We start from the raw sequence: 22,217 nt of genomic DNA, 5'->3' as shown, positions 1-22,217 counted from the left end.
TCTAACGAGCGCCCGGTATCAACAGTATTAGTGACCCCATTTTTGTCCTCAGGCTTCTGACGGGTCGATCGGGCGGCTGATCATGCTGTTGTTCCCGACATCCACCGCGCTTTTCTGGGGAAACGTCGGTGGCCGAGCTGGTGTGAAATTTGTCACTGTACCATGCTACATCTCTCAACTACGCCGCTCATCGCGGTTTCTAGCGACAGCTGCTCTAGCTCACGCAATTCCTGGTCTTGTGGTTGTCTTCTTGGTGAATCTCCCAAGCCACTGTGTGTGTCTTTCTCCAAAGACGGCGCAAGTCCTAAATCATAGCTTTTAGATTGGCGTCTTTCCAAGCGGCGACTTGTGCTTCGCACCTGCCGGCAACGGTTAGCTGCTCCTGAACCCGCAATCACAACGACGATATCGGAAGCACTTGAATCGCTCCCCAGCATTGCTAGCTGGTCGTTCGGCGACTGTCGCCGCACTTGGACTAGCCCTCTGCGGTGGATCTCCCATCGCGCTCCGGTATCAACCACCGTCCAACCATCGTTTCATACCATATCATCGAGTTCGCGACGCCGACTGCTGCGCCGGCGAACGACCCCGGGCACAAGGCTGCCCCCCCGCAACACCGCCTCACTGGTTTTCCGATCGGGGTGCTCCTCCTCTCGTAACTCGTTGGCCCTGCTTACTTTAAGTGCTGCGCCCAACACGCTCTTAATCACCTTGCCTCAAGGTCGACCATCCCAGCGCCGCCAGCGACTCAACGCAGAGAATTTCCCTCATTCTGTCCTGGGCTTGTCTACAATCACAATCATCTCCGCACCTCGCCGGCCGCGCAATCGCCGCCGCTCACACGCACCACCCCGCAAACTCTGTTCCGACTGTATAGCATGCCCAGCGCGGCATTAGCGGTTCATCTCGCCGCATCCGTCCATGCACGCGACCCGCCGGCGATTCGCGCGCCGGGCCCGGGGTCCAAGATCAAGCGATATAGTGGATATATCGATATGGGGGATGTATCGATATCGCTCTCCACAGCAGGCGCGCGCGCTCCCTTATCGCGCACGACTGGTATTGCGACAGAGACACGATCGCGGTGGGTAGCGTTCTCCTCCCGCGATGCACGCGCTGCCATGTAACTCCTGTTCCCGCTATCAGGGAAAAGCTGGCGCCATTGGAGCCTTTGCCCCGCGGATGCAGGTGGAGTTTGTTGGGTTCTAATTTGTAAATCAAGAACGGCATGTATGAACGAATGGATAGCATGATTTATGGCGCCTCACTGACTGAATTTCAACCTACGCACACACTGCTCCGTCGCTCACACGACCAGCGAGCACTCCTCCAGCCGCTCAGCCAGGCTTCCCAACGGACTCTACATATCATGTGAGCACTCCATTTCACCGTCCGCAGTCATAAAAACCCACATTTTGAGAGGAAAGGCGGAAGTGCTGCGTCATGATGTCGAAAGCACAGTTGCGCTTTGCAGATGATGCAGCGTCGTGCTGGCGCAGAGCTCGAAGGGGAGCGTCGTAATTTTCCTCCGCCCAGGAACCTACTGGCCGTTCCCTCAGCGAAACCTTGCACCGTGGCGGGGCCTGCGGACATTTGTTCACCCATTCGACGACGTTTAACAGCGGAAGCTTCTCGAGAACGAGCTCGAAGTCGACAGTGCGGAGATGGTCGAGGGACAGTAATGAATCAATTGCGCGGTATGCGGTGAAGCGCAATATCTCCTGGGCAGTTGCAGGGCGTACGCCGTGGACTTCGAGGCTAGTCAGTGCGGGAGTGTGGCGCAGAAGATTGGCGAAGGGAGAGATGGCGGCTGTCCCGATGTTGCGCGCGACCAAATGTGTCAATTTGGGCAGCCACAGCTGCTTCACCCATTCGTAGTCCAACTCCCGCCCAAGGTTTATCTCCAGTGTGTGGAGATGCGCGAGGGGGGGTGCTTTATAGACAAGATCGGCATCATCGTGCGGCGTTGTCCGGCTCACGCTCATCGTGAGTGATTCCAGCTGGGGCATGCTCTTGAGGAAGTCGTAAGCATGAGCGCGGTCGACGCCACTGACGGAGAAGGTGGTGATCTGCTCCCATGGCAGCACAATCTGCTCGCGCCGAACAAAGGCCAGGGTGACGGCGTGGAGTACTGGGGCATCGGCGAAAAGGGTGAGGGGAGGGTGCGTGGCCATGTGGCAGGAAGACCAGTGGGAGCTCTCCAGAGTCAAGCTTTGGAGACCCACGAACTTGCCTCGGCACTCATCGAAGATTGGTGCCGGCTTTACAAGGGCATGAAAAGCACTGGTGTACCGGGCCAGTCGCAGGGCCACCTCCTCCATAAGGCCTGGGAGCGCCTCCGAATCACCAATTTCGAGGTCGAGCGGGTAACTGCGTGATTTTTTGAGCCAGTATTGCCGCGACGGGTCTGCCGCATTACAGATGGCAAGTTTTGACCACAAAGAAGGCAAGGAGAGTGCGACGCGGCGCCACTCGCGGCATACGACGGTCAGAGTTAGCTGTGGGGCGGATGGATCACGACATCCAATTCTTATTTTCCGCGTACAATGGTCGAAGATTTCGCCTAAGATCTCAGATGGCAAGTTGAGAATGCCGTCGTAGGTTACCGCTTGGAGCCGGGCCACAACACAGCGTCGGGAGGCGAGGGTGGCGGCTAGCCGAGCGCGTAGTTCATCGATGTCGTCGTCAATCTTTTGCAGCTCTGCGCGGATGGCGGCGGGTGTGGTGTCGGGAGTTGGGGACATGGTGGTTAGGAGCAAGAGCGGCATGTAAATATGCATTGTCATTTGGTTCCAAATACATCCCCTGTCTTTGTCCTATGAATGAGATGAGCCCCTTGGCTCTCCTATCGAACAGGTCAGGGTCGTGAATATAGCAAGACGGTGGTGACGCACTTGGGGTGGTCCAACCCTTCACGGAATCCACACATTCCTCCACCTCGCATGCATCTCGACACCATGGAGCTGTTAGATGTCGAAGAGGAAGGCTCTGAGTGCTGAGCCACCGACAGTATGCTGGTCGCCGATTCGAGTGAACGGGAGGAGAGCCTTCAAGAAGGCGACCTCAATGGCGGAGTACGATGAGCAGTCGTTAGTACGGCGCAATCGAGAGGTACCTGGAGGGGGGGGGAGAATAACGCCACGAGCGTAGATGGGGGAAGAGAAAAAAAACTTGGGGACGGCGGGACGATCTGCCCGTGATTGACGTGGCGCGCACGGACCATGACGTGTTGCACGTGCCACGTCAATCGCTTCTTCCATCCCAACTCCCATCTGATTCTGGCGCAACCGTCCGAAAGCTGCCTCTGATGTTTATATATTGTGGCCTTTGTGTCTGCAACTTGTATTCAGAGCCGCCGGGGCTGTCATGATTGCTACCTCAAGGGTCCAACTTTAAGATCTGACGAGTACTCTGACAACTTCCGACGCCCGACTGGGGAGCAGACGATATCGTTACAACTTCTGTGTGCTCACACACGCCCGCGCTCCTCTTTCGCTTTCGCAGATTGGCCACACTACCTAAGTATTGCTCCGTTCTTCGAATATCACCTCAGCATGCTCTTACGCCGTAGGCCTACCCCTGCATACGGACCAGTCCCATTCAGCTTCAATTTTCCCTCTTGCTGCACTCGCAGTTCCTCAACTCCATCGTGTACGTCTTGAATAGTCCTCACAGCTCCACCAACCACGCAGCGCCGTCTAAGCCGCCCGCCGCAGGGCCGCCAGGGCGGTAGATTGCATCGCTCTCGGTGCCCTCTAGCGCCGAGTATTGCGGCGTCTCTGGCACCGGCACCGGCACCGGCCGCTGTGCCACCCGGATCACGAGGCCTGCCGCGGCACAGTCGGCGAGCGCTGCAGCCATGTCGAGCTGCGGCTCGCGCAGGAGAAAGCAGCTGAAGGCCGTGAGGCGCGCCACGGGCGGGTCGGCCGCGGGCAGGGCGGTGGTGCGTGCATGGACTAGGTCGACCATGAGCGCGTCCGGCGTCAGCTGCACGAACGTCAGCTCCAGGTGGCGCAGTGCGGGGCACAGCGGCACGGGGTCACTTGGGAGGAGTCGGGTGAGATAGCGGTGGTCCTTGGAGGCAAACGCGAATCCGGGGGCGGCGGTGGGGGCGGCAGGCGGGATGGGCTCGCCGATGAGCCGCAAGCGCTCGAGCACGGGCACAAGGCGGAGGACGGAGACGAGCAGGTCGGTAGTGAGATAGTCCAGCGTGAGGACAAGGCAGCGGATATGGTCCAGGCGATCGAAGATGTCGGGGACAACAGTCAGCCCGCGCGAGACGTTGAAGGTGTGCAAGCGCGGGACGTCGAGCATATGAATCGCAGTGGACATGTTCCCAGCGTCGAAGAAACCCAGGTCGAGCAATTTCAACTGGGGAAGCAAGATTGAGCAGTCTCCGTCGGGGGTGGGAAGGAATCCGTAGCCGCTGATGGTTACCGCAAGCTTTTCCAGCGATGCACAATGGGCCAAAAAGGGGAACGGAAATTCAATGAGCTCCATCTGCGGCGCCGAAGTGGAGCTGACTTGAATGTCGAGGGACACAAGATTTTGCCAGTACACGTCGGGAGGGAACGAGGGATAGTTCCCTTGGATAGAAAGGTGCCGGAGGCTTGGTGTCCCGAGAAAGTTGAGCCGCGGGGTCTCGGCAAAGGACATGAGGTCGAAGCTCTCCAATTGGGGGACATCGCTGGCCCGCAGTCCGGCAAGCGCCTGCGTGTCCTCGTTACTCAACATCCACAGCTTCATCTTGCGCCAGCGGCCAGAAGCCCCCATGAGCGCGCGCAAGAATGGGGAAGGCCCGCTGCCAGGTACACCGCTGGAATCGGCGGCGTCCACCGCGGACTCGGCGAGCGGCTGCCGGGACACCTGCATCGTGATATCGAGCGGCGCGTGACCGCCCCGGGCGAGGAAAGTGGCCAGCCGGGGCGCGACATACCACTGCTGGGGCAGCGCGCCGACCCAGCCGGGGGGGATTGGCGGAAACCGCGCAACGACCACGTGAATGGTGGACCAGAGCTGCGGAGTAGCCATAACGAGGTCCTGCCAGTACCTGCACACGCTGGCCAGGAGCAATGGCCCCTCGCTCGGATGCATCGCTGTGTTCCGCCGCTCAGGGAGTGTCTTCAAGAAGATCAGCCGCAAGATGTCTTCAGGAATGCGCCGCATAGGCGAGAGCAGGGCGTGATGCGCCGCGACGAAGTTGCCCAGCTTATCACGCTCCGAAGTGGTGGCGTCGAGCTGCACGCGGAGGCGCTCGACCTCGGCGTCAAGCTCGACTAACTTGGCCTGGTGCGGCGCCAGAAAGTCGCGAATGTGCCCACATTCAGCATCCGTGGGGACGCTGTTGGTGTCGAGTATTGCGTGAAATGGGGACTCGTACGCAGGCATGCCGCTTGGCCTGGACCGTGGACGAAGAGGTTGCGAAAAGGATCCAAGATGGTGGGCGAAAGCAAAGGGCGGCGATTGACATCAATCTTCATTGACATGTCTTTTGATTCGCCAAGCGTCACGTCACATCAAAACTCCCACGTCACCAGCTTCTGTTCTCGACCGTCATGTTGCCCAACGAGCTCCTCCTCGAAATCCTACACTATCTCTCGACTGCCGACCTCCGCAACATCGCATCCGCCTCTCGCCGTCTGTGTGCGCTAGCACGCACGCTGCTGTACGCCGCCATCGAGATCCGCCCGTTCGTCATCAATGCCAATGGGCATCTGTGTGGCCTCTCTGCCGCGCGTGAGAAGGCGCTACAGGACAGGCTGGTTGTCATGGGCTCGCCCCGCGTGGCTCCACACATCCAACTCCTGAAGATTTCGGCCTGGCGCATCAAGATTAGCCATTGGCCACCGCGAATCACCCGGCCGGTGGCGCGTCCACAGCCTGCAGGCGACGTGAGCCGCGACCCACAAGCTATGCTCCCGTCCATCTTCGCCGTCGTTGTCAGCCTCATCAATCTCCGCACATTGACTGCCGAGAAAGTGCAGTTCACACCGGCCGCACTCGATGCGCTAGCTCAGCTTCAATCTCTCCATACGTTCTCAATCTCGGACTGCACGCTACACCTCCCCTCCTCTCATTCCTCCTGTCCAATCCTGCATGTTGTGCACTTCGAGATGTACGGCGGCGCTCTCCACCATTGGCTCGCGCTTATGGCTCCCGCCATCCTGCGAGAAGTGCATTCCTCCGCACCAGCGGGCTTGGAAGAGGCCACCGAGTTGGCGTCGCTGCCTCCCTTTCCGCACGTCACTATTCTCCACATCCTGTCCTCGAAGAGACTTGCACTTGCCGCGACTCTCGCACCATTCCCCCTCTTGTTTCCGGGCTTGGAACGCCTAGATGTCAGCAACAATAACCCCTTCCCAAACCCGAGGCGCGATGGCGATCCACCAATCGGCGCACCAGCTGAGTGGGTCTCGGACTTGCCGCGCTTCCCTCAGTTAAAAGAACTAGTGGTGCGAGAACCAGCGGCGTTGCTCGTTCTCACAATGGCGCGCGTTGGCGTGCTTGACGTGGTCTTCACTGGTGTTCCGCCGCTGCTACAGTCTCTCGCTTCTCTGCCAAGGGTGGCCTTTGCAAGGATTACGTGCCTGCGCTTGAAGCTTGGGCGCTGCGACATCCTCGGGTGCGAATTGCTCAGCAGACTATTATCCTATTTCCCAGTCCTGGAGGTGTGCGCTATTTTCCTCGATCTGCGAGAGGGGAGACAATCGGTGCGCACTTTCTTTCCCTCGCCCCGGGTAGCTCCTGACAACCGTGCAGGTCATTCTGCTGACGACATCCCTCCCTGCATGCCTTCCCCGCGCCTTGCGGGCGCTCAGACTGCTCGCCGAGGACCCGCATGATCCGGCGTACATGTGGGACATGGAGGTGCTGCCCCCCGATGCGGTGCGTGACCAGCTGGTGGCCCGCTGCCCCGGCCTGGCGTACATCGACATGCGTGTTCCGTTGTTCACCCTGCAGTGGAGCGCGGGTCCTGGGGCGGAGAGCGAGCTGATCGGATGGGAGCGTTAAGTAGGCTGATTGTCTCTTAGAGCTCTCCTGTCGGTTGTCCACTGGTGAGTTGAACGCTCCGGATTCATTTAGTCATAATTACAACTGCACTTATATTTGGCGCCACTATTGAGTAATGGAGCTGTACTTCTTGTGACACACATATACTTCTTAGTCCATGCTGCGGCTGTTATATGGCCTTCAAGGCCGCTCGCTATGGCACCTTGTCGTGATATACCACTGACCAGTGGAATAAGAGAAATGATCAGTCGGCGCGCAAACCGACACACCTTCTCTGATCTCTTCCCGTTGGCGCTGCCCCGCGCTGGCAATGTCGCCGGCTGCGACAGCCGATCGACGGCGTGCCCAGGGGGACAAGTGTTCCGGCTTGGCGTGGTACTTGTAGCCGCGGGGGCCGGACCCAATCCGCTTCGTCGGCCAACTGTTCGAAACCCTAGCATACCTTTTGAAGTAATCCTCCTCTCGAAGGCTGTCTCCGCGGAAGGAAAGACTGGGCGATGCGAGTTGCTGCGAGAATTCGATGTGGACGAGGTGGGGCATGCGGGGCAGCGCGCTTTCGGTAGCCGAGGTGAAACTCACAAGCATAGAAGAACTTAGAGAAAAAGGATAAACCACGTTATCGGTCCCGACTGTGAGCCCGCTCCCTGGCCAACACGCCTCGATTGACACCGCGAAGGAGACGAGATGCGGTGCAAAGGCGGCAATGCTGTCCATGAGCAGGATATCCCCGCTAATGGTGAACGACGTGATGTCTAGCAGGCGGAGGGCAGGTATATCGATGCCCATGGTGGAGAGCGGTGACGAGACCAACGTAAGGTGCCGCTGGACAGACGGCGGCGGCGAGCTTGCCAGTCCTCACCAAAACGCGCAAAGCGGGGAGGGCCACGGACAGCGGGAATAGACTACCCGAGTGTGACCAGACGCCGAGTGTCCGCAGCTGTGGTGCGTGTTTCACGACGAAGCTTGCCGTGTCGCCGGTGAGGTTCTGGAGATCGATGGAAATAAGGTGTGGAAATGCCAAGGAAGCAAGGATATCCTCCGCGGAACCAGAAGGAGAACTGACAGACTGGAGGAGCGACAGGTTTGCCAGCGCAGCACGTATCAGCCCGAGAAGATTAGTCAAGGTGTCATTCTCACTGTTCCTGGAATGGCGTCAACGCAGGTTAGACTTCAACGCCAGATAACGTACCCCCAGAGGTCCAAAGGATCGAATTTAACATGGCGAACCAACGAAGCATATTGTTGGTTGTTGATCAGGGTGTAGAGAATGCGAGAGCGTGACGTATCGAATGCATCTATGTAAATTGAGTCGTAGAGCGTGCGCAGAGTGATGTCGTGCACCTGGCGGCATGTCTTCGCCAGAGCAAGGGTGGAGGCGTGTTGTGGCAGGTGATCCTCCGTCGTGTTGTCAGCCATGCGCTCGACGATTTCGGGTGGTAAGAAGTCGAAGAAGTTTGAAGGGCGGGGGGAGGCCATGATGGGTTTAGGGACGGCCCCACCTTGCAGGCCTTTTTATACGGCTTATGGGAGCTTGGACCTGCGCACACTTTGTTGTGGAGCTGTCGCTCGCGCTTTGATCAAATTGCACCCAGGACCCTAACCGTAGATGTTGTGCCACGAAACTGCGTAGATCTAGGCCGAGCAATTCAGCAGGGAGCGAGTGCGTCGGGACCCAAGACCAGGGAAGCATAGTTGTCGCTTGGAGTACTAGGAACGTTAGCGAGCTGAGAAGCACCAGAGAAATACGGTGCACACACGTTTAAGATGGCTCAAACTCGTCTCTCCGTTGTCCGAGTCCTGCGCGCATATCGACCAGTTCCAATTCATCGAAATCCCTACAGCCCAAAAGCAGCCCCAAGCAGCGAGCCTTCCTCCGCGACATGTTCAACCGAAAAAGGGTATCCTCCGACGCCGTTGTCCTCTCTGCCCAGCGCACACCCCTGCCACGTCATCAGTATCCTTTGGATGACGGCGTGGATCCAGGGCCTGGCAGACCTTCTTCTGGCGATCATCGGTAGGCAGAAAGCCTTCTCACGAGCAGAGTGGCCGTGTTCGACCCAGCCGACGTGGTGGAAGAGAAGGAGGAGGAATCACGCCATTTCCTTTTTTGGCGCCACACGATCGGCCGAGCCCGAATGACGTCATGCGTGTGACGTGGCGCACGTGGCCGCCATCATCTTGTCAACAACCCCCATCTCCGCCTCCTCGCGACCGCCGCCTGCCCCGTCCCTTCGTATCTTTCCGCGGGAGGGTCGTCGAACAATGATCGTTTGCCTTGATCGTTCATCTCCCGCGTGCGCGGTGCGTTCGCCACGTGGCAGGCATGAGGGATACTGGAAGGCGACATAGGGCAGGGCTTTTTCGACTCATATGGCTACTTCGTGCGTTGCAAAATGTGTTGTCTTCTCTTTGCTTGCTGAAAGTATTCTGTAGAGCGGGACGCCAACTTGAAGCCGTCGACAATCGAGTTCTCCTCCACGTTGCGGATGTTTCCTTCCGGCTCCACGGGCGCGCGGACGGCCTTGTCGTTTCTCCCTATTTTATTCACATACCAGATCATCCCCGTTCTCTGCTCCTCGCAAGCAGCATGCTTGTGCTCGACACCATCGCCGGCGTGCGTTTCGCATTCTGTCTCTTCCGCTGGCGCCTTATACAAACGTCGTAGATGCGGCCGAATCAGATCTCCGCTGTCCCAGGCCTTCTCTCTGCGCTACCAACACGCTTCCGTCGGCCGTCATACGCTGTGAAGACAAGGAGGTAGATGAAATGCCGTGTCCAGAGGACGGCCACGATGCGCAGAAGGCTGCATCACGAGCGCGCGTCTGCGAGCTAGAGCTCACGCTGGCTTATTCGCACGGGCGGGATGCAGAGGCGGAGCCCGAGTGCATTGCTAACCCTAACCCCCCCCCCATCTTGCCTTGTTTCGTCTGCCCCGTACTTGGGCGCAAAAATGAAGTCCTCAAATTTTATATGTACCGAACGCCCGTACGAAGGGATAGCGGCGAGGGGGCGATCACGGCCGCGGCTGGCGGAAAGGTTGCAGACGACATTATAGAGAGGCTGGAAGGGAATGAGCACTGCCGCAGACGTGTGCATGGTGTTGGACTCGAACCTGCTTGCGTGGAAAAACTGGTGCCGGACCTTGCTGGGAGCAAAGTCCCTCTTCAAGTTCCAGCGCGTGCCAAACGTCGACGACTCATGTGTCGAACCCGGGCGACTCCGACAGGACTCTGCCGCCCCGGCCCGCCACCACGACTGGCAGCGGACGGGCTGCTGAGTGCCCGTGGCTTGGCTTCCTGCCTCGGGAGTCAGTGGTTATGGACCGTGTCAGTCGGCATCGGTGGTTGGGTAGGCCGGGCCGAGGCGCAATGCAATGCAACAGCGTACTGGTCGCACATCATTCCCGGGTGAAAAAGAAACCCAACGCCGCATTGCAGGCATGCTGTCTCGAACCGTCTACGTGAGGTTCCTTCCCGCGGCAAAGGGCAGCGGCGGAGGCAGACAGCTGGCGATGGAACTGGTCGACGAGGCCTCCCGCTATTGATCCTTACATCCCCGGCCTGCGGCCCGCCGTCCCGATCCAGATACCCATCCGCCCTCGGACATCCCCGCCGAAGAAGCCCGCGAAGCTGATCGCGGACATCATTTGCAATGCACAGTATCATCCACAGAAGCCACGCACGGGCTTCGCTCCGAGCCTCGCGCTTCTTTTCTTTGCGATGGCGTTGGTGTGACGTGCGTCCCCTGGACCCGCCCACCACAGGGCATGCCCTCCCCTCCCCAGCCTCCGCAGGGAAAGCAGCGCCGCCCCCGCTCACCCGTGTCGATGTACGTCGCCTTCGACGGCCCGCGCTCCCGCGCACCGCCGCCACGGCCGCTCCCGACTTTGTCCCGCAAGTCCTCGTAGCGAGCCAAGCAGGAGCCACAGTCGCCTGTGTCGCCCGTGTCCGCGTTCGTCCGTCTCGGCCGCAAGAAGAGCACCGCGTCCTCAGCGTCTGTGTCGAGTAGGAGCACTGTGCCGGCTCCGCCAGTACCGATACCGACGATGGACAAGCCCCTCCAACCGTTTCCCCCGACGGGCTGCGGACGCGGCTCGCCCGCTGGGAGGAGTACGTGGACCTCGCATAGCGCTGTCTTCCGTGCACTGACGATCTTGGACAGCGTCATCGACCGCGTTTCGCTGGATCTTGAGCGTATCACGGTTCAGGGCCGCTTCAGGCGCTTTTCCCACCAACGGCGTAACCAGGAGCATCTGGAGAAGCTGGAGAAGGCCCTCGTGAACGCGAGGCCGGATGAGCAGGTACGCGTTTAGACCAACGGTGTTGCCGATCTCATCGAGCCACAGCTGGTCCTCCACACACTCAGGCTGGCCGCCCGCTCTGCTAGTGCCGAGCAGAGATCTGAGGCCATGTTCACCGAGCTCCGGTCCCTGAAGACTCTCGTTGTCCACCACTCCGTTCGTCTGCCCCTTCCTCCCCATCACCCCGCTGTTCTGATCCCATCCCAGCAAGAAACCGCCGCGCTCCGCGCGCAAGTCCACCAAGTTCAAATCTCGATAATCTTTTTTGGATTGACCACAGTACCCTCGCATCCTGTCGCCCCGGCCGCGCCCCGCGCGCGCCGGCTCCCCGCACCCGTAGCGATACGGGCCCCGCCTCGAGTGTCGGCCTTGCAATCGCGATGTTGCAGCCGGCCAGGAGCAGCGACTGCTCCCGAGCGACGGCGGGAACACACGGGCGTACATCGACATCCGACACTGCACACTGCGCAGGTCGGTGGGGGAAGATCCAATGCTAGATAGTCATTAGTCGCGAGCACCACTTTTGTTCTGAATCTTACCGTTTAGCTTGTGTTTGCGTTGAAGGTGGACAAGCCAGTTTGAGAGTCCGCCTGGAGTACTAGGAGAACAAGCGTCAGGACGGCGGAGAGCATGTCGTACTCGGGAAAGAGCGGGCAAATGGGGTGGGTCGAATGTGAGCTCGGGGGAGACTCCGAGTAGGACTGGAGAGCGAACTTGAAGGCGGCCTGTACCGTCTGTTCGCCGTCTTTTGCTCGAACATGAATTGTCCATGGCGTCTCTGGCGAGGGACTGAAGTATATTCGGGCCCGGATGAGAGGCGTCGACTCGTGGCAGGTGTCGACAGGGAGGGCGGAAACTTGGAAGCTCGCCAGAGAAGTGGTGCCAAAAGCGCACCGGTGGGTCCGAAGCCGTTTCTGTGGTGCTCCGAGACAACATTCGTCCGGTTGCAGCCTTCGCGGTGCAGCTCGGGAACCTGAGGGTGAACCCCCCGATGACGTGCATAGGCGGAGGAACGGTCAGGGTAACATTTTGAGAGTCCATCAGATCGCGCACCATACACCGAGACATAGGCCAAACGAGAAGGATGTCCTCCGGCGGCCCTCTTCGCGTGGTCTTTCTCCACTCCGCCCACATACCCTGCCACGTCATCGATAGCCTGGATGAAGACGCCAGTGATAGCGGCCGATTTACGACCGGCAGACGTTGTGAAGGCGATCCTCGGTAGGCGGAAAGCGGGCCCACGGCGGAGAGTGAGCTGGAGTGCATGAAGGAAGAGAAGAAGACGCAAAACGTCATTTCCTTTTTCGGATCAGCCGCATGACGTGTGACGTGGCCCACGTACTCGCCATCATCTTGTCAACAACGCCCATCTTCGCGCCTTGGCGACGGCCGTTGGGCGCTTCCGTTCCTATCTTCGCATGGTGGGCTCGTGAAGCGATGGTCCCTGATCATCTCCCGCCTGCAGATGGAGTGGGTGGTATGGGCACTGGCAGCGAGATGGCCTCGCGGTCGGTACTGCCTCGTTTTCTCTCCTCTCCTCTCACTAGTCGCCCACGTCTCGACTCTCCCATGCTCGTCGCGCGCCAGTACACGACTGGAGAGTCCTCCTTCGCCTGCCCGACCGTTGACGCGGCTGGACAGCCTCTCTTGACAGGGACGAACAGCGAAAGCAACGGGAGCGCTGCGTCGATCTGCACTTATGGCGGGTCCAGCGGGCAGGCTTTTTGTGGAGACATGTGTCTACTTCGTGTGTTGCGCAGTGGGCTGTAATCTCTTCGCTTGCTCACTGTATTCTACAGAGCGGGGTCTACGAGTCGGGACCTGATACCTGTCCATTCGCACCGACGTCCGCGCCAACGCCAACGCCAAATCCAAGAACTGCCAGCCCTACCACCACCTCCACCAACCCGTCGACGACCCAGTTGTCCTCCCCATCTCCTCCGGGCCCGACGGTCGCGGTCGCGGCCACGCATACAGCCCCATCATCCGCGCCGAGCAGCCCCAGCCTCAGCATACACAGCCCAGCTCCCGCAATCAGCTCTGCTTCTGTCTCCTGCCCATTTCTTTCCCACGCGAGTACAGCTGTATCGCCCCCCTCTTCGCCTCCGCCTGGAAGTATCCCGCTTATGCCTGGTACCATCGCCGGTATCGTGCTCGGCACGCTGTCGATTGCCGCCCTCTCCTTGCTCCTTGCCTTCTGTCTCTTCCGCTGGCGCCACAGGCCACGTACGGCGGGAAGATCTGTTGAAAGTGTTGGAGACTCGGCCGAATCGGTGCTGTCCCCGCGATTACAGTCGCCGTATTTAGACTCCTGGGGCGACGCGACCACCAACACGCCTCCTTCGACCCTCCTAGACCGCGATGCTACGGTAGTCGACGGAATGATGAGTCCGGTGGATGGCCATGATGCGCTGCACTATGAGAGCACGTCCGCGAGCTAGATCTAGAGCTGGACTATTCGCGCCGCGGAGGAGGAGGAGGAGGAGGCGGAGGCGGGAGCAAAGCTGTCGGCAGACCCCGCTCCAACTGAGCTTTAACGCATTTTTCTCCTTTTTTTTTCTACCAAAACAACCTGTGGCCGAGAGCTGAGCAAAAATGATACATTGGGTTACCAAAGATATGTCTCGAACGCCCGTGCAGGGGACACCGCGGCTCAGCAAACTTGGGACACCAGATAGTTGAAGTTGAGACTTGGGAGAGCTGCTACAAGATCTGGGTATGAACATTGAAAGAACACAGTGCTGGTGTTGACACCCAAATATCCAGACATAAGTTGAACTATAAGAAAATCTCAGCCCCCCTCCTTAACTGTAATTTTAATATTCATTTTGGGAATTTTCTATGGGGGACATACTGCAAAAAAAGGATTCAGTAAATGTTTCCTACTCAACAGAACTTTTTTGTGGTGAAACTCCACTTTCTGCTGCATTTAGTATACAACTTTGGTGATTAAAGACAACTTTTAGGACGTGGTCAAAGACATGTTTGCCCCTGATTACAAGTTTGTAGAAAAGTTGTATCTAAAAACTCTAAAAAACGCAAAGTTGTACCTCCAAAAAGTTGAATCCATTTCAAAACATGTATCAAATACTTTTTTTACAGTATGTCCCCCATGAATATTTGCTGAAAAGTAGCGATAAATCATATCAAATTTGCCACCAAGAAGATAGGTTATAACATAACTAATTTGCGATAATTATAACTTTTCCAGGGCCAACCTTTTATTTGGCCAAAGACAACTACAACTTTCAAAGAAAAACTCGCTCTAAAATTGCCTTTGATGGCAAGTGATGGAGTAACTAAAGTTATACCTTGTCTGAAAAAAGTTGTATCTAGGCCCAGAACAGTTGTACCAGAGGCCTTGACAACATGTATCTTGAAAAGTTGCATCTAAAAATGTGCGCACTTATGGGAGACATACTGTAAAAAACAGAAAAGTTGTCATCAAGTGTAATCATGTCACCAGCCAGAGTAAAACATGTCACTAGAAAAGTTGTCTCTGGGGTTGACTTGTACATGTCCACAGGGTGATGTATCAAGTTGTATCTCCAAAAAGTTGTATTCATTTCAAGACATGTATGAAATACTTTTTTTACAGTATGTCCCCCATACGCACTTCCCAATGGCTAAAAATGTGTGCGTACTGCCATTGGGAAGTGCACACATTTTCTAGGCAAGGCCGTGGCAGGCTAAGAGCAGAAAAGGATAAAAAAAGAAAGAATATAAAGAGCAGAAGGGAAGAAGGGTGGGAGGGAGTGATAGCGTGAGAAGGGAAGGCACAAAAAAGTCTTGAAGTTATATAATATGGTGGTGACGAGCAGGTGCTGCAAATTATGTCAGCAACTAAAAGGTTATGTCAGTGTCGGATTTGGCCGAGCGCTGCCACGCTAGCTGGGAACAACTTTATTTCTACATGTAGCTTATTTGGATACAACTTAGACTTTTTTAACTTGCTATCACTGATATTATCAGTAGATCATACAAATATATTAAATGTGCTTTGCTCCACCACTGCCTCTATGATGGCCTTAGATAGCTGCTGATGGTAAGTACTATAGTAACTAAAGTTACACCTTGCCTAAAAAAAGTTATATCTAGGGCCAGAAAAGTTGTTTCAGAGGCTTTAACAACACAAGTTATAATTTACAAAGTTGTTCCAGTCTGAGTTGAAGTGGTATTTAAAAGTCGTTTCTTAAAAGGAAATTTGCAGTTGAAAAAGCTTACAATAAAGTGATATCCAAAAAAACTTCAAGATGTTGCTAGAGGAGTTGTCTACTTATTATTGGTTGTTAACAGCCAGAAAAGTTGGTCTTGCAAAAGTTAAATATGTGGAAAAGTCATTATCCAGTATAAACATGTTACCAGCTAGGCCCCTAATAGCTCTCTAGATGGGTGAGGCTAACCTAAATAGCTGTTCCTACAGGAGATTAGCACCATAGAGACACTAGTCAACTGTTACTCTATCCAAACTTTATCCAAAAGTTGTTACAAATCTACAAAACTTCCATTGTTTAACCATATTTCATTGATGAAAAAGCTTTAAAGAAGGGATGAGAGTTGAAATTATTGATTTATATTGGCTTTGAAAAAAAAAATCCCTGTGAACCTGTCAAACCCTTAGGGAATGGCACGGGTATACCCACGGGTATCCGAGGGCCTTCCCGTACCCTTACCCGCACAGCCACAGTACCCATACCCGCGGGTACGGGTATGGGTTTACCCACGGGTGGCGCATGGAGTCAAGGAGGCATGGTGACGAGACTGTGATTAGTGTCCAAAGTACGCCAGAAATGTGCGGTAAAAATGGCAGACAAATCCAGAATCGAACGGAGAACCTCTTGACCACCAACCACGAGGGGAACCAGCTGAGTCAGGAAGCGACGGGAAAGGGCTGCACTGACCCGTACCCGTACCCGCACGGGTAAAACCCGCGTACCCGCGCGGGTATGGCCTACCCGTGCCATTGCCTACAAACCCTGGGTTCAAAAACCCTTTTTCTTCGCCTTTTAAACCTTTTATTTTGGCCCTGGTTGATAAGATAAGACAGGGAGGAGATAAGATGGACGATAAGATGGTGATTGGATCATCAGATGTCGATGCTGATGTTGATTGACAGCGTGGAGTTGGACATGAGGCAAACAGCACGTAAAGGCATGGCTAAAGTATGACGTCATTGCCTCTCGTATTAGGCATGGTAAACACATGGTAGTAGTGTATATAAGTAGAGTAGATTTCGTCACCCGTTGTCGTAGCATAATCAAATCATTATGGGACTACCCACGAAAACAGATTGTATCAGACATGCTTCCACCCACGGTGGGTAGACCCATAATAAACACAATACCCCCACCTCCCTGCGGCTGACAATGCCGACTGTTGCTCAACGGCGCCATCATGCCGTCTGCACATCACTCCTCACTGATGTTGGGATGATACAGTGCGTATCACATGCCCGCCCTTTCCCCTTCCCGCCCGCCGGATGGCGTTGCCCAAGGGCCCAAGGGCACCGCGCACATGCGGATCGATGCCCACCGCCGCCTGCCCGCACAGCCCGCCACACCCCTACACTCACTCCCTACCCAGTGCCCGCCCAGCGTCGGGATCACTGCGCGCTTCGTAAATCAATGGCCATCGACCGCAGCCGTCCGCCTGTCCGCCTGTCCGCGCCGCCCGCCACACGTCGACCCAGTGCCCACCCAGCGTCGTCGGGACCTTCTGCCTTGGCTCACCTGGGCCTGGCGTTGCACTTGGCATTGTGTCGATCCGTTCCACAAGTAGACAAAAGGCTTGGCATTTGTAAAAGAACACAGCAATCAATCCCTCTCCTCATCGTTCTCTCATCGTGCTCTTCGACCGCGAGTTCCTCCTCACCACCATCCAATAAATTCCGCATCAATCCGCCCAGTGCGGCCTCGATGGACTTGCTCCATTCCAAAAAGAAGCGCTCCCCGATGCGCCGGTGCAAGTCCGCCTGACGTAGTGCATACGCACGTAAGCCTGATTTCAATTCGGCCGAGATACCCGGCTCCTCGTTCCGATTATCCATCCGACCCCGCCACTGGTCTTGCTCCCATCGAAGCGAGCGTAAGACACGCTTCATCTCTTCCCGCACAAGCTTGACTTCCTCCCGCCATCTTTCACGACGTGCTTTTGCCTTCGACCAGTCGACACGGACGGCTAGCGTTGCGTGAGAAGCGCCATCAATAAGCAGGTATGACATACAATCATGCAAATCGGATGCTGACGATCCACCCGTGGTCCAAATCCAGGATACGGTCCGATTTAAAGTCACCTGCGATGGCACATTACGTCCGACCCGTGACGAATCGGCACCCGCTAGCCGCTTCATTGCCTCGATGTCGTTCTCGACGCCAGGCCGTGCGTTTATGTCTATGTCGAGTAGGGGCCGAAATTGAGGCGCGAAAGTGCTGCCTTTGATGGCGACGAGCGCGGCCTGTGAATCTCGGTACTTTGCCGCAGCTTTTGCAATAGTCTCCCCCACACGGCTAATCAGCGACGCTGACCGCGTAGCAGATCGCTGCCCCACCGAATTCTCATTTCGCCAATAAATGAGATGGGTTTGCGTATTCAATGCCGCTCGAAGCTCCCGCAGCGCGTCACCACACTGACCAACCCGAAGCTTTACCTCAGCTTCCAGCACGCCGCGGCCGCATGCGCTTGATCGTCTATCGGCAGGTAGTTGAGAAGGCAGGTACAGCTTGACGAATTCAGCTTTGGGGGGTGCAGCATCGGGGTCACGCGCTGCCTCGTCTGCCATCCGGATGTCTTCCACGCCGGGCATGTAGGTGAGCTGGAGACGGAGGAATGTCTTGTGTTTTCGGAAGAATGTGAAGCGTCGCTCTTGAATTTGGCTCGAACGATCCGCATTCAATAGAGTGGTGTTTTTCGTTTCGGCAATGATGCGACGTCTCCAAACTAATTAGTGACTACCTGGGAGAAGCAACAGAACTCACTGCTGCGCCTCAAGCTGTAACCCGGCCTCGATGAAGGCCGCACTCGTCATTTTACCCTCCACCAAGGGGGCATTGCCAGCGCGAACCTCCTCCAGCTCAGCCATCTTCAGCTCCTCCATAATGGACTTCTGGGTCTGCGCACCTGGTGTCGACAGTCAGTAAAATGTGAGTTAGAGGTTTTGGAATCACTCACCGTCCTTGTCTCCGTCGAGCAGATAAGGGCTTGGTTGCGAAGGATCGGCTAGCCACGCTCGTATTTTCCCATTCCATATAGCTCTGGTCGTCGCATCGACTCCTGCATCGAGCTCATCAAACTCTTCGTCCTGCCGTGCAGATTCCGCTAAAGCCACGACGAGCTTTCGCGCGAGCGTATTCCCTACGATCATCAACTTTGAGTGTCATAACTTGATTGGCTGCTCACCTTGACCACGATTTTTCTCGAAATTTATGTGGTCAAGACGGTCTTCAATCGCGTCCTGCCTCGCCCCTTCCCCCATTTCTTTCGTGGACCATCCGATCGGATTCAGCGTGGACCACGTCCGCTCAATTCCCTCCCCATCGGTCTTTCCAACGCCAACTCGATAGGAAAGGGAGTTCGCGGTCCGACAAGCGATTTCGTGTGCCGCCGCATGCCAAACCGGTAGAGCGAACTGCATTTTGAAGCCGCTTAGGTCGTTGTCCATTACACCGCTGTCCTTTAAGCGGGTCGCGCGTTCGGGCAAATGTACACTCCATTGGCAGCCAATGTCGTAAGAAATCGCCAATGATTCGACACCCTCGCCTTGTAACGCCGATAATACAATAAAGTCCATATTCGCATATCTAGAGAGAGTTAGTATCTCTCCAAGTTGTGCGTTGCTACTCACCGCTCGCCCTTTTGAAGGTCTCCAATACCCCCTGGCCGTAGTAGGCCGTGCCGAGCGCATACACACCCGCCAACCCCAGAAACGCGAAGCCCGCTGCTTATCCGAGTGTCCTTTTGAAGCAGAGCCGCAAAAGCGACACAAGTGCTAATCTACAATCACATCAATAAGGGACAGCGTAAATACGATGGTACTCACATCCTTCTCGTTGACATACGCCTTCAAATGTGCTTTGTAAGCATCGCTCTCGACGAAATAACCCCGTCCTGCGATCAAAGAAGGGTCGTTGTGGGCATTTGCACGTATTCGATTTTTGAGGCGGAAATTCGCGTCGACAGCGAGGATTAGCTTATAGAGATAGCTTTGAACAGCGTGAGTCAATAGATCTGGACCCCAAAAAAATGAGCTCACGCGTCCTTCTTACGAACATTTCGCCAGCCCTCGGGTAGGTTACGGGCCACGTCAGGACATGCCCAACAACGCAACGCAAAACCACCATGTTTCTCCTCGACAAGCCCGTTTTTTTCGTGAGCGCGGCCTAATCGCTTAGCGGTCGTAAGGAACGTATGCTGCCGAGCCATTCTAATGAATGTTTTGTATCGATCCTAGGCAATGAAGTTAGTCGTTATCGCAAGCGGAGAAGAGACAGCGAGACTTACAGGCAACTTGCCCACGTTTGCCGCATCGGTGAGACGCTCAAGGGTTCCGACGAAGTCGTGCGGCGTTGAGGTTGCCAACAACATTGAGCAGTCGAAAGAGCTCCAATGCTTCTAACGTCGCACATGTTTCGGGATTGATTGCTGTTGCCGGATACCAGCCATGCGCGAGTAATTGCTGGACAGGATCGCTGCGTCGTTGGCCATATTCGCAGCTGCAGAGGCGCACGCGAAGGGAAAAGATGCCCCGAACGTCCATAACGACCAGTGACTTGATTTGGCCCGGATTTTCGCAAGCAAAGCCGTGGTGTCCCAGCTGGAAGACGAGGCCTAATCCGCCTTGTTCTACGGGGGCCTGGAGCGAAATGTCGTCCCAATATTCGCCATTCCATTCCTGAAAAGATGTGAGATTGGTCCACAACAGTATGAGCACAACGCACTCGCAAGGTATGCAGAGGACAACGAATGTGTTGCTCCATGACGCACTTTCCGCATTGCAGGAAGCATCCGCATTGCTGGCAGCGAAATATGCGGCAGTTATCCGTTCCATAACGATCTCCACAGAAAGAACACTTGGGAGAGTGGAGGAACTCTCCTAAGCCTTCTCGCCGAATCAGCTCGTCGAGATAGAATTGGCTGTAGGGAAGCCAGGTCGACATGGGGTCATCCTGACATGAATTCTCAGGTAGTCCTTCAAATAAGCAATGACTTCACTCACAGAGCTGGCATATCGTCGTCTTTTCGCCTTCTCCCCCTCATTCCCATCCTCCGCGTCTGGGCTGACGTCGTAAGACGTGATGGTATCCGCCAGAGCGAGCATATCACCCATTCCAGCAACCGAAACTGGAGTCCATTCTGCAAGTCTCTCGTCCTGCTCGGTGACTGGAACTCCGTGGTGGCGTTTTTGAGGGGCATTGTATCGAGTTTGAGTCAGGAGACGTGCCCCGTCAGCGGTGACGTGGGTATGAAGGTCGCCGTGAGAGCTAGTGGTGCTGTCGTGGAAGTCACCGAGATTCTCTGCCCGTGTCCGTCGTCCCATGTTAGTCGAGGAAGAACGGGACGGCGTTTCACAAACCTGATAGTGTCGTGGTTGCCAAGCGTGTCACAGCGTGTCGTCATTCACGTGGGCACACATGACTGGTGACAGCACTGCCTTCTTCCACCAAACCGGATCCTGGCCTACCATCCACCACACGGCCAAAATACTTGGCTTTTGCTTAGCAACATGTGGTCGAACTTTTAACCTGCGATGGCGATTTGAGCTTGGGCGAAATCCGGTTCTTTCCCTCTATCATGCCCACCTCATCTGCTGCTGCCTTCCAAGCCGCCCTCGACTCGCCCAACGTCTTGTTCGCCGCTCATATTGCTGGGGCTCCGGATGTGCCTGCTGTAAGTCGTTCCTATGTCTGCGCTGGTTTTGGCCTATGTTTCTGTAGGACAGCACGATGTCTGCGCCAGTTCGCGTGCGCCCTCGAGATGGCAACAACAATCTGACGGTAATCCTCGGCGAATACGGCCCAACGGATGCCCGCCCCATGTACTATCGCGCCGAATACAACCTAGCTGCTCCGCGCACTTTTCCCTTCATCGATTACCGCACCCTCGATTACCCACCCGGCTTTTGCGAACACTGCTTTCGCGGGTATTATGCATACGAAGAACTGGGGTTGGCCTATGTGGTTTTGCTCGACTGTCCACACCAATCCCCGGCGCCATCTCCCCGGAGCTCCCTGCCCAACAAATCCATTGCGTGGCTCCTTCGCAAGCGGCAACGTTCTGACCTGCGTACTGTTCGTGGTGGCCTGGCTATTGTCAAGCAGAATCGCGCTGGGCCCGTTCTCGACAATCCCACCGAATATCCCATCTGCAACATCGACCGGGCGGAGGAAGATTTTGTCGAGGATGTCATCATCACCTACATCACCCTCCTCCATGCGCTCGACGGGGGCAATGTTTACCTGGCGCCGGAGGTGGCGGGCGAGATAGAGGAGGGCCAGCACTTCCCTGGCTGTCCTCCGTCGCCGGGCCCCGACGCAATGTACTGAGATGGGTGGAATTGGCGCTGTTGTTTTCAATTTTTTTTTACAATATGCAATACACTTCATTGACGCCTCTGATTGTGGGAAAACTGGCAACAAATATCGTAGCTAATCGTGAATTGAGCCCTCTCCATCCTGCTTATTGCGTGAAAGTCGTGGTTCACGTATCGTTCGCCAACTTGTAGCTCAGCCTGAGGCCGATTGTCTAAAGAATATTAGTGCTATTAACAGACCAACCACTGGGCTGACCAGTGTTGATAATATGGCCTGTGCGGCTCTCTCGCGTGCTCGCCTCTGAGGGGGGCTGGGGCTGAACTTGCTCCATCGTTGACGAGGAAGGCATCAGTGGTAACGTGACGTCACATTTGATTGCA

At 55.9% G+C, this 22,217-nt stretch overlaps 6 protein-coding genes across 6 annotated transcripts; 3 read left to right on the top strand and 3 right to left on the bottom strand.

Moving 5' to 3' along the window:
- Nucleotides 1–1,306: 1,306 nt before the first annotated feature.
- MIND_01429600 (uncharacterized protein) lies at nt 1,307–2,786 on the bottom strand (the record flags this gene model as incomplete). The annotated part of the gene is made up of 2 exons (XM_037370677.1): nt 1,307–1,360; nt 1,413–2,786. The coding sequence occupies 2 exons, from the start codon at nt 2,784–2,786 to the stop codon at nt 1,307–1,309; spliced, it is 1,428 nt and encodes a 475-aa protein (XP_037212948.1).
- Nucleotides 2,787–3,669: 883 nt separating this feature from the next.
- MIND_01429500 (F-box domain-containing protein) lies at nt 3,670–5,388 on the bottom strand (the record flags this gene model as incomplete). Its single annotated transcript, XM_037370676.1, has 1 exon — nt 3,670–5,388. The coding sequence occupies one exon, from the start codon at nt 5,386–5,388 to the stop codon at nt 3,670–3,672; it is 1,719 nt and encodes a 572-aa protein (XP_037212947.1).
- A 167-nt stretch (nt 5,389–5,555) lies between these two features.
- On the top strand, nt 5,556–7,011 carry MIND_01429400 (uncharacterized protein; the record flags this gene model as incomplete). Its single annotated transcript, XM_037370675.1, has 2 exons — nt 5,556–6,710; nt 6,760–7,011. The coding sequence occupies 2 exons, from the start codon at nt 5,556–5,558 to the stop codon at nt 7,009–7,011; spliced, it is 1,407 nt and encodes a 468-aa protein (XP_037212946.1).
- Nucleotides 7,012–9,162: 2,151 nt separating this feature from the next.
- Nucleotides 9,163–9,772, top strand: MIND_01429300 (uncharacterized protein; the record flags this gene model as incomplete). Its single annotated transcript, XM_037370674.1, has 4 exons — nt 9,163–9,312; nt 9,361–9,392; nt 9,445–9,625; nt 9,677–9,772. Exons 1-4 carry the CDS (start codon nt 9,274–9,276, stop codon nt 9,770–9,772), a joined length of 348 nt encoding a protein of 115 aa, XP_037212945.1. The 5' UTR covers nt 9,163–9,273.
- Nucleotides 9,773–13,010: 3,238 nt separating this feature from the next.
- MIND_01429200 (uncharacterized protein) lies at nt 13,011–13,752 on the top strand (the record flags this gene model as incomplete). The annotated part of the gene is made up of 2 exons (XM_037370673.1): nt 13,011–13,058; nt 13,111–13,752. 2 exons carry the CDS (start codon nt 13,011–13,013, stop codon nt 13,750–13,752), a joined length of 690 nt encoding a protein of 229 aa, XP_037212944.1.
- Nucleotides 13,753–17,036: 3,284 nt separating this feature from the next.
- Nucleotides 17,037–20,843, bottom strand: MIND_01429100 (CxC2 domain-containing protein; the record flags this gene model as incomplete). The annotated part of the gene is made up of 12 exons (XM_037370672.1): nt 17,037–17,488; nt 17,534–18,240; nt 18,286–18,427; nt 18,479–18,661; nt 18,707–19,107; nt 19,152–19,300; nt 19,347–19,509; nt 19,560–19,753; nt 19,808–19,907; nt 19,963–20,198; nt 20,245–20,484; nt 20,523–20,843. 12 exons carry the CDS (start codon nt 20,841–20,843, stop codon nt 17,037–17,039), a joined length of 3,288 nt encoding a protein of 1,095 aa, XP_037212943.1.
- Between the last annotated feature and the right edge of the window lie 1,374 nt (nt 20,844–22,217).

The sequence above is a fragment of the Mycena indigotica genome, assembly GCF_014461135.1.
Source record: "Mycena indigotica strain 171206Taipei chromosome Unknown Mind.scaff0020, whole genome shotgun sequence".
In the NCBI taxonomy this organism is placed as follows: domain Eukaryota; kingdom Fungi; phylum Basidiomycota; class Agaricomycetes; order Agaricales; family Mycenaceae; genus Mycena; species Mycena indigotica.
This window is presented reverse-complemented; position numbering and strand designations above follow the sequence as displayed.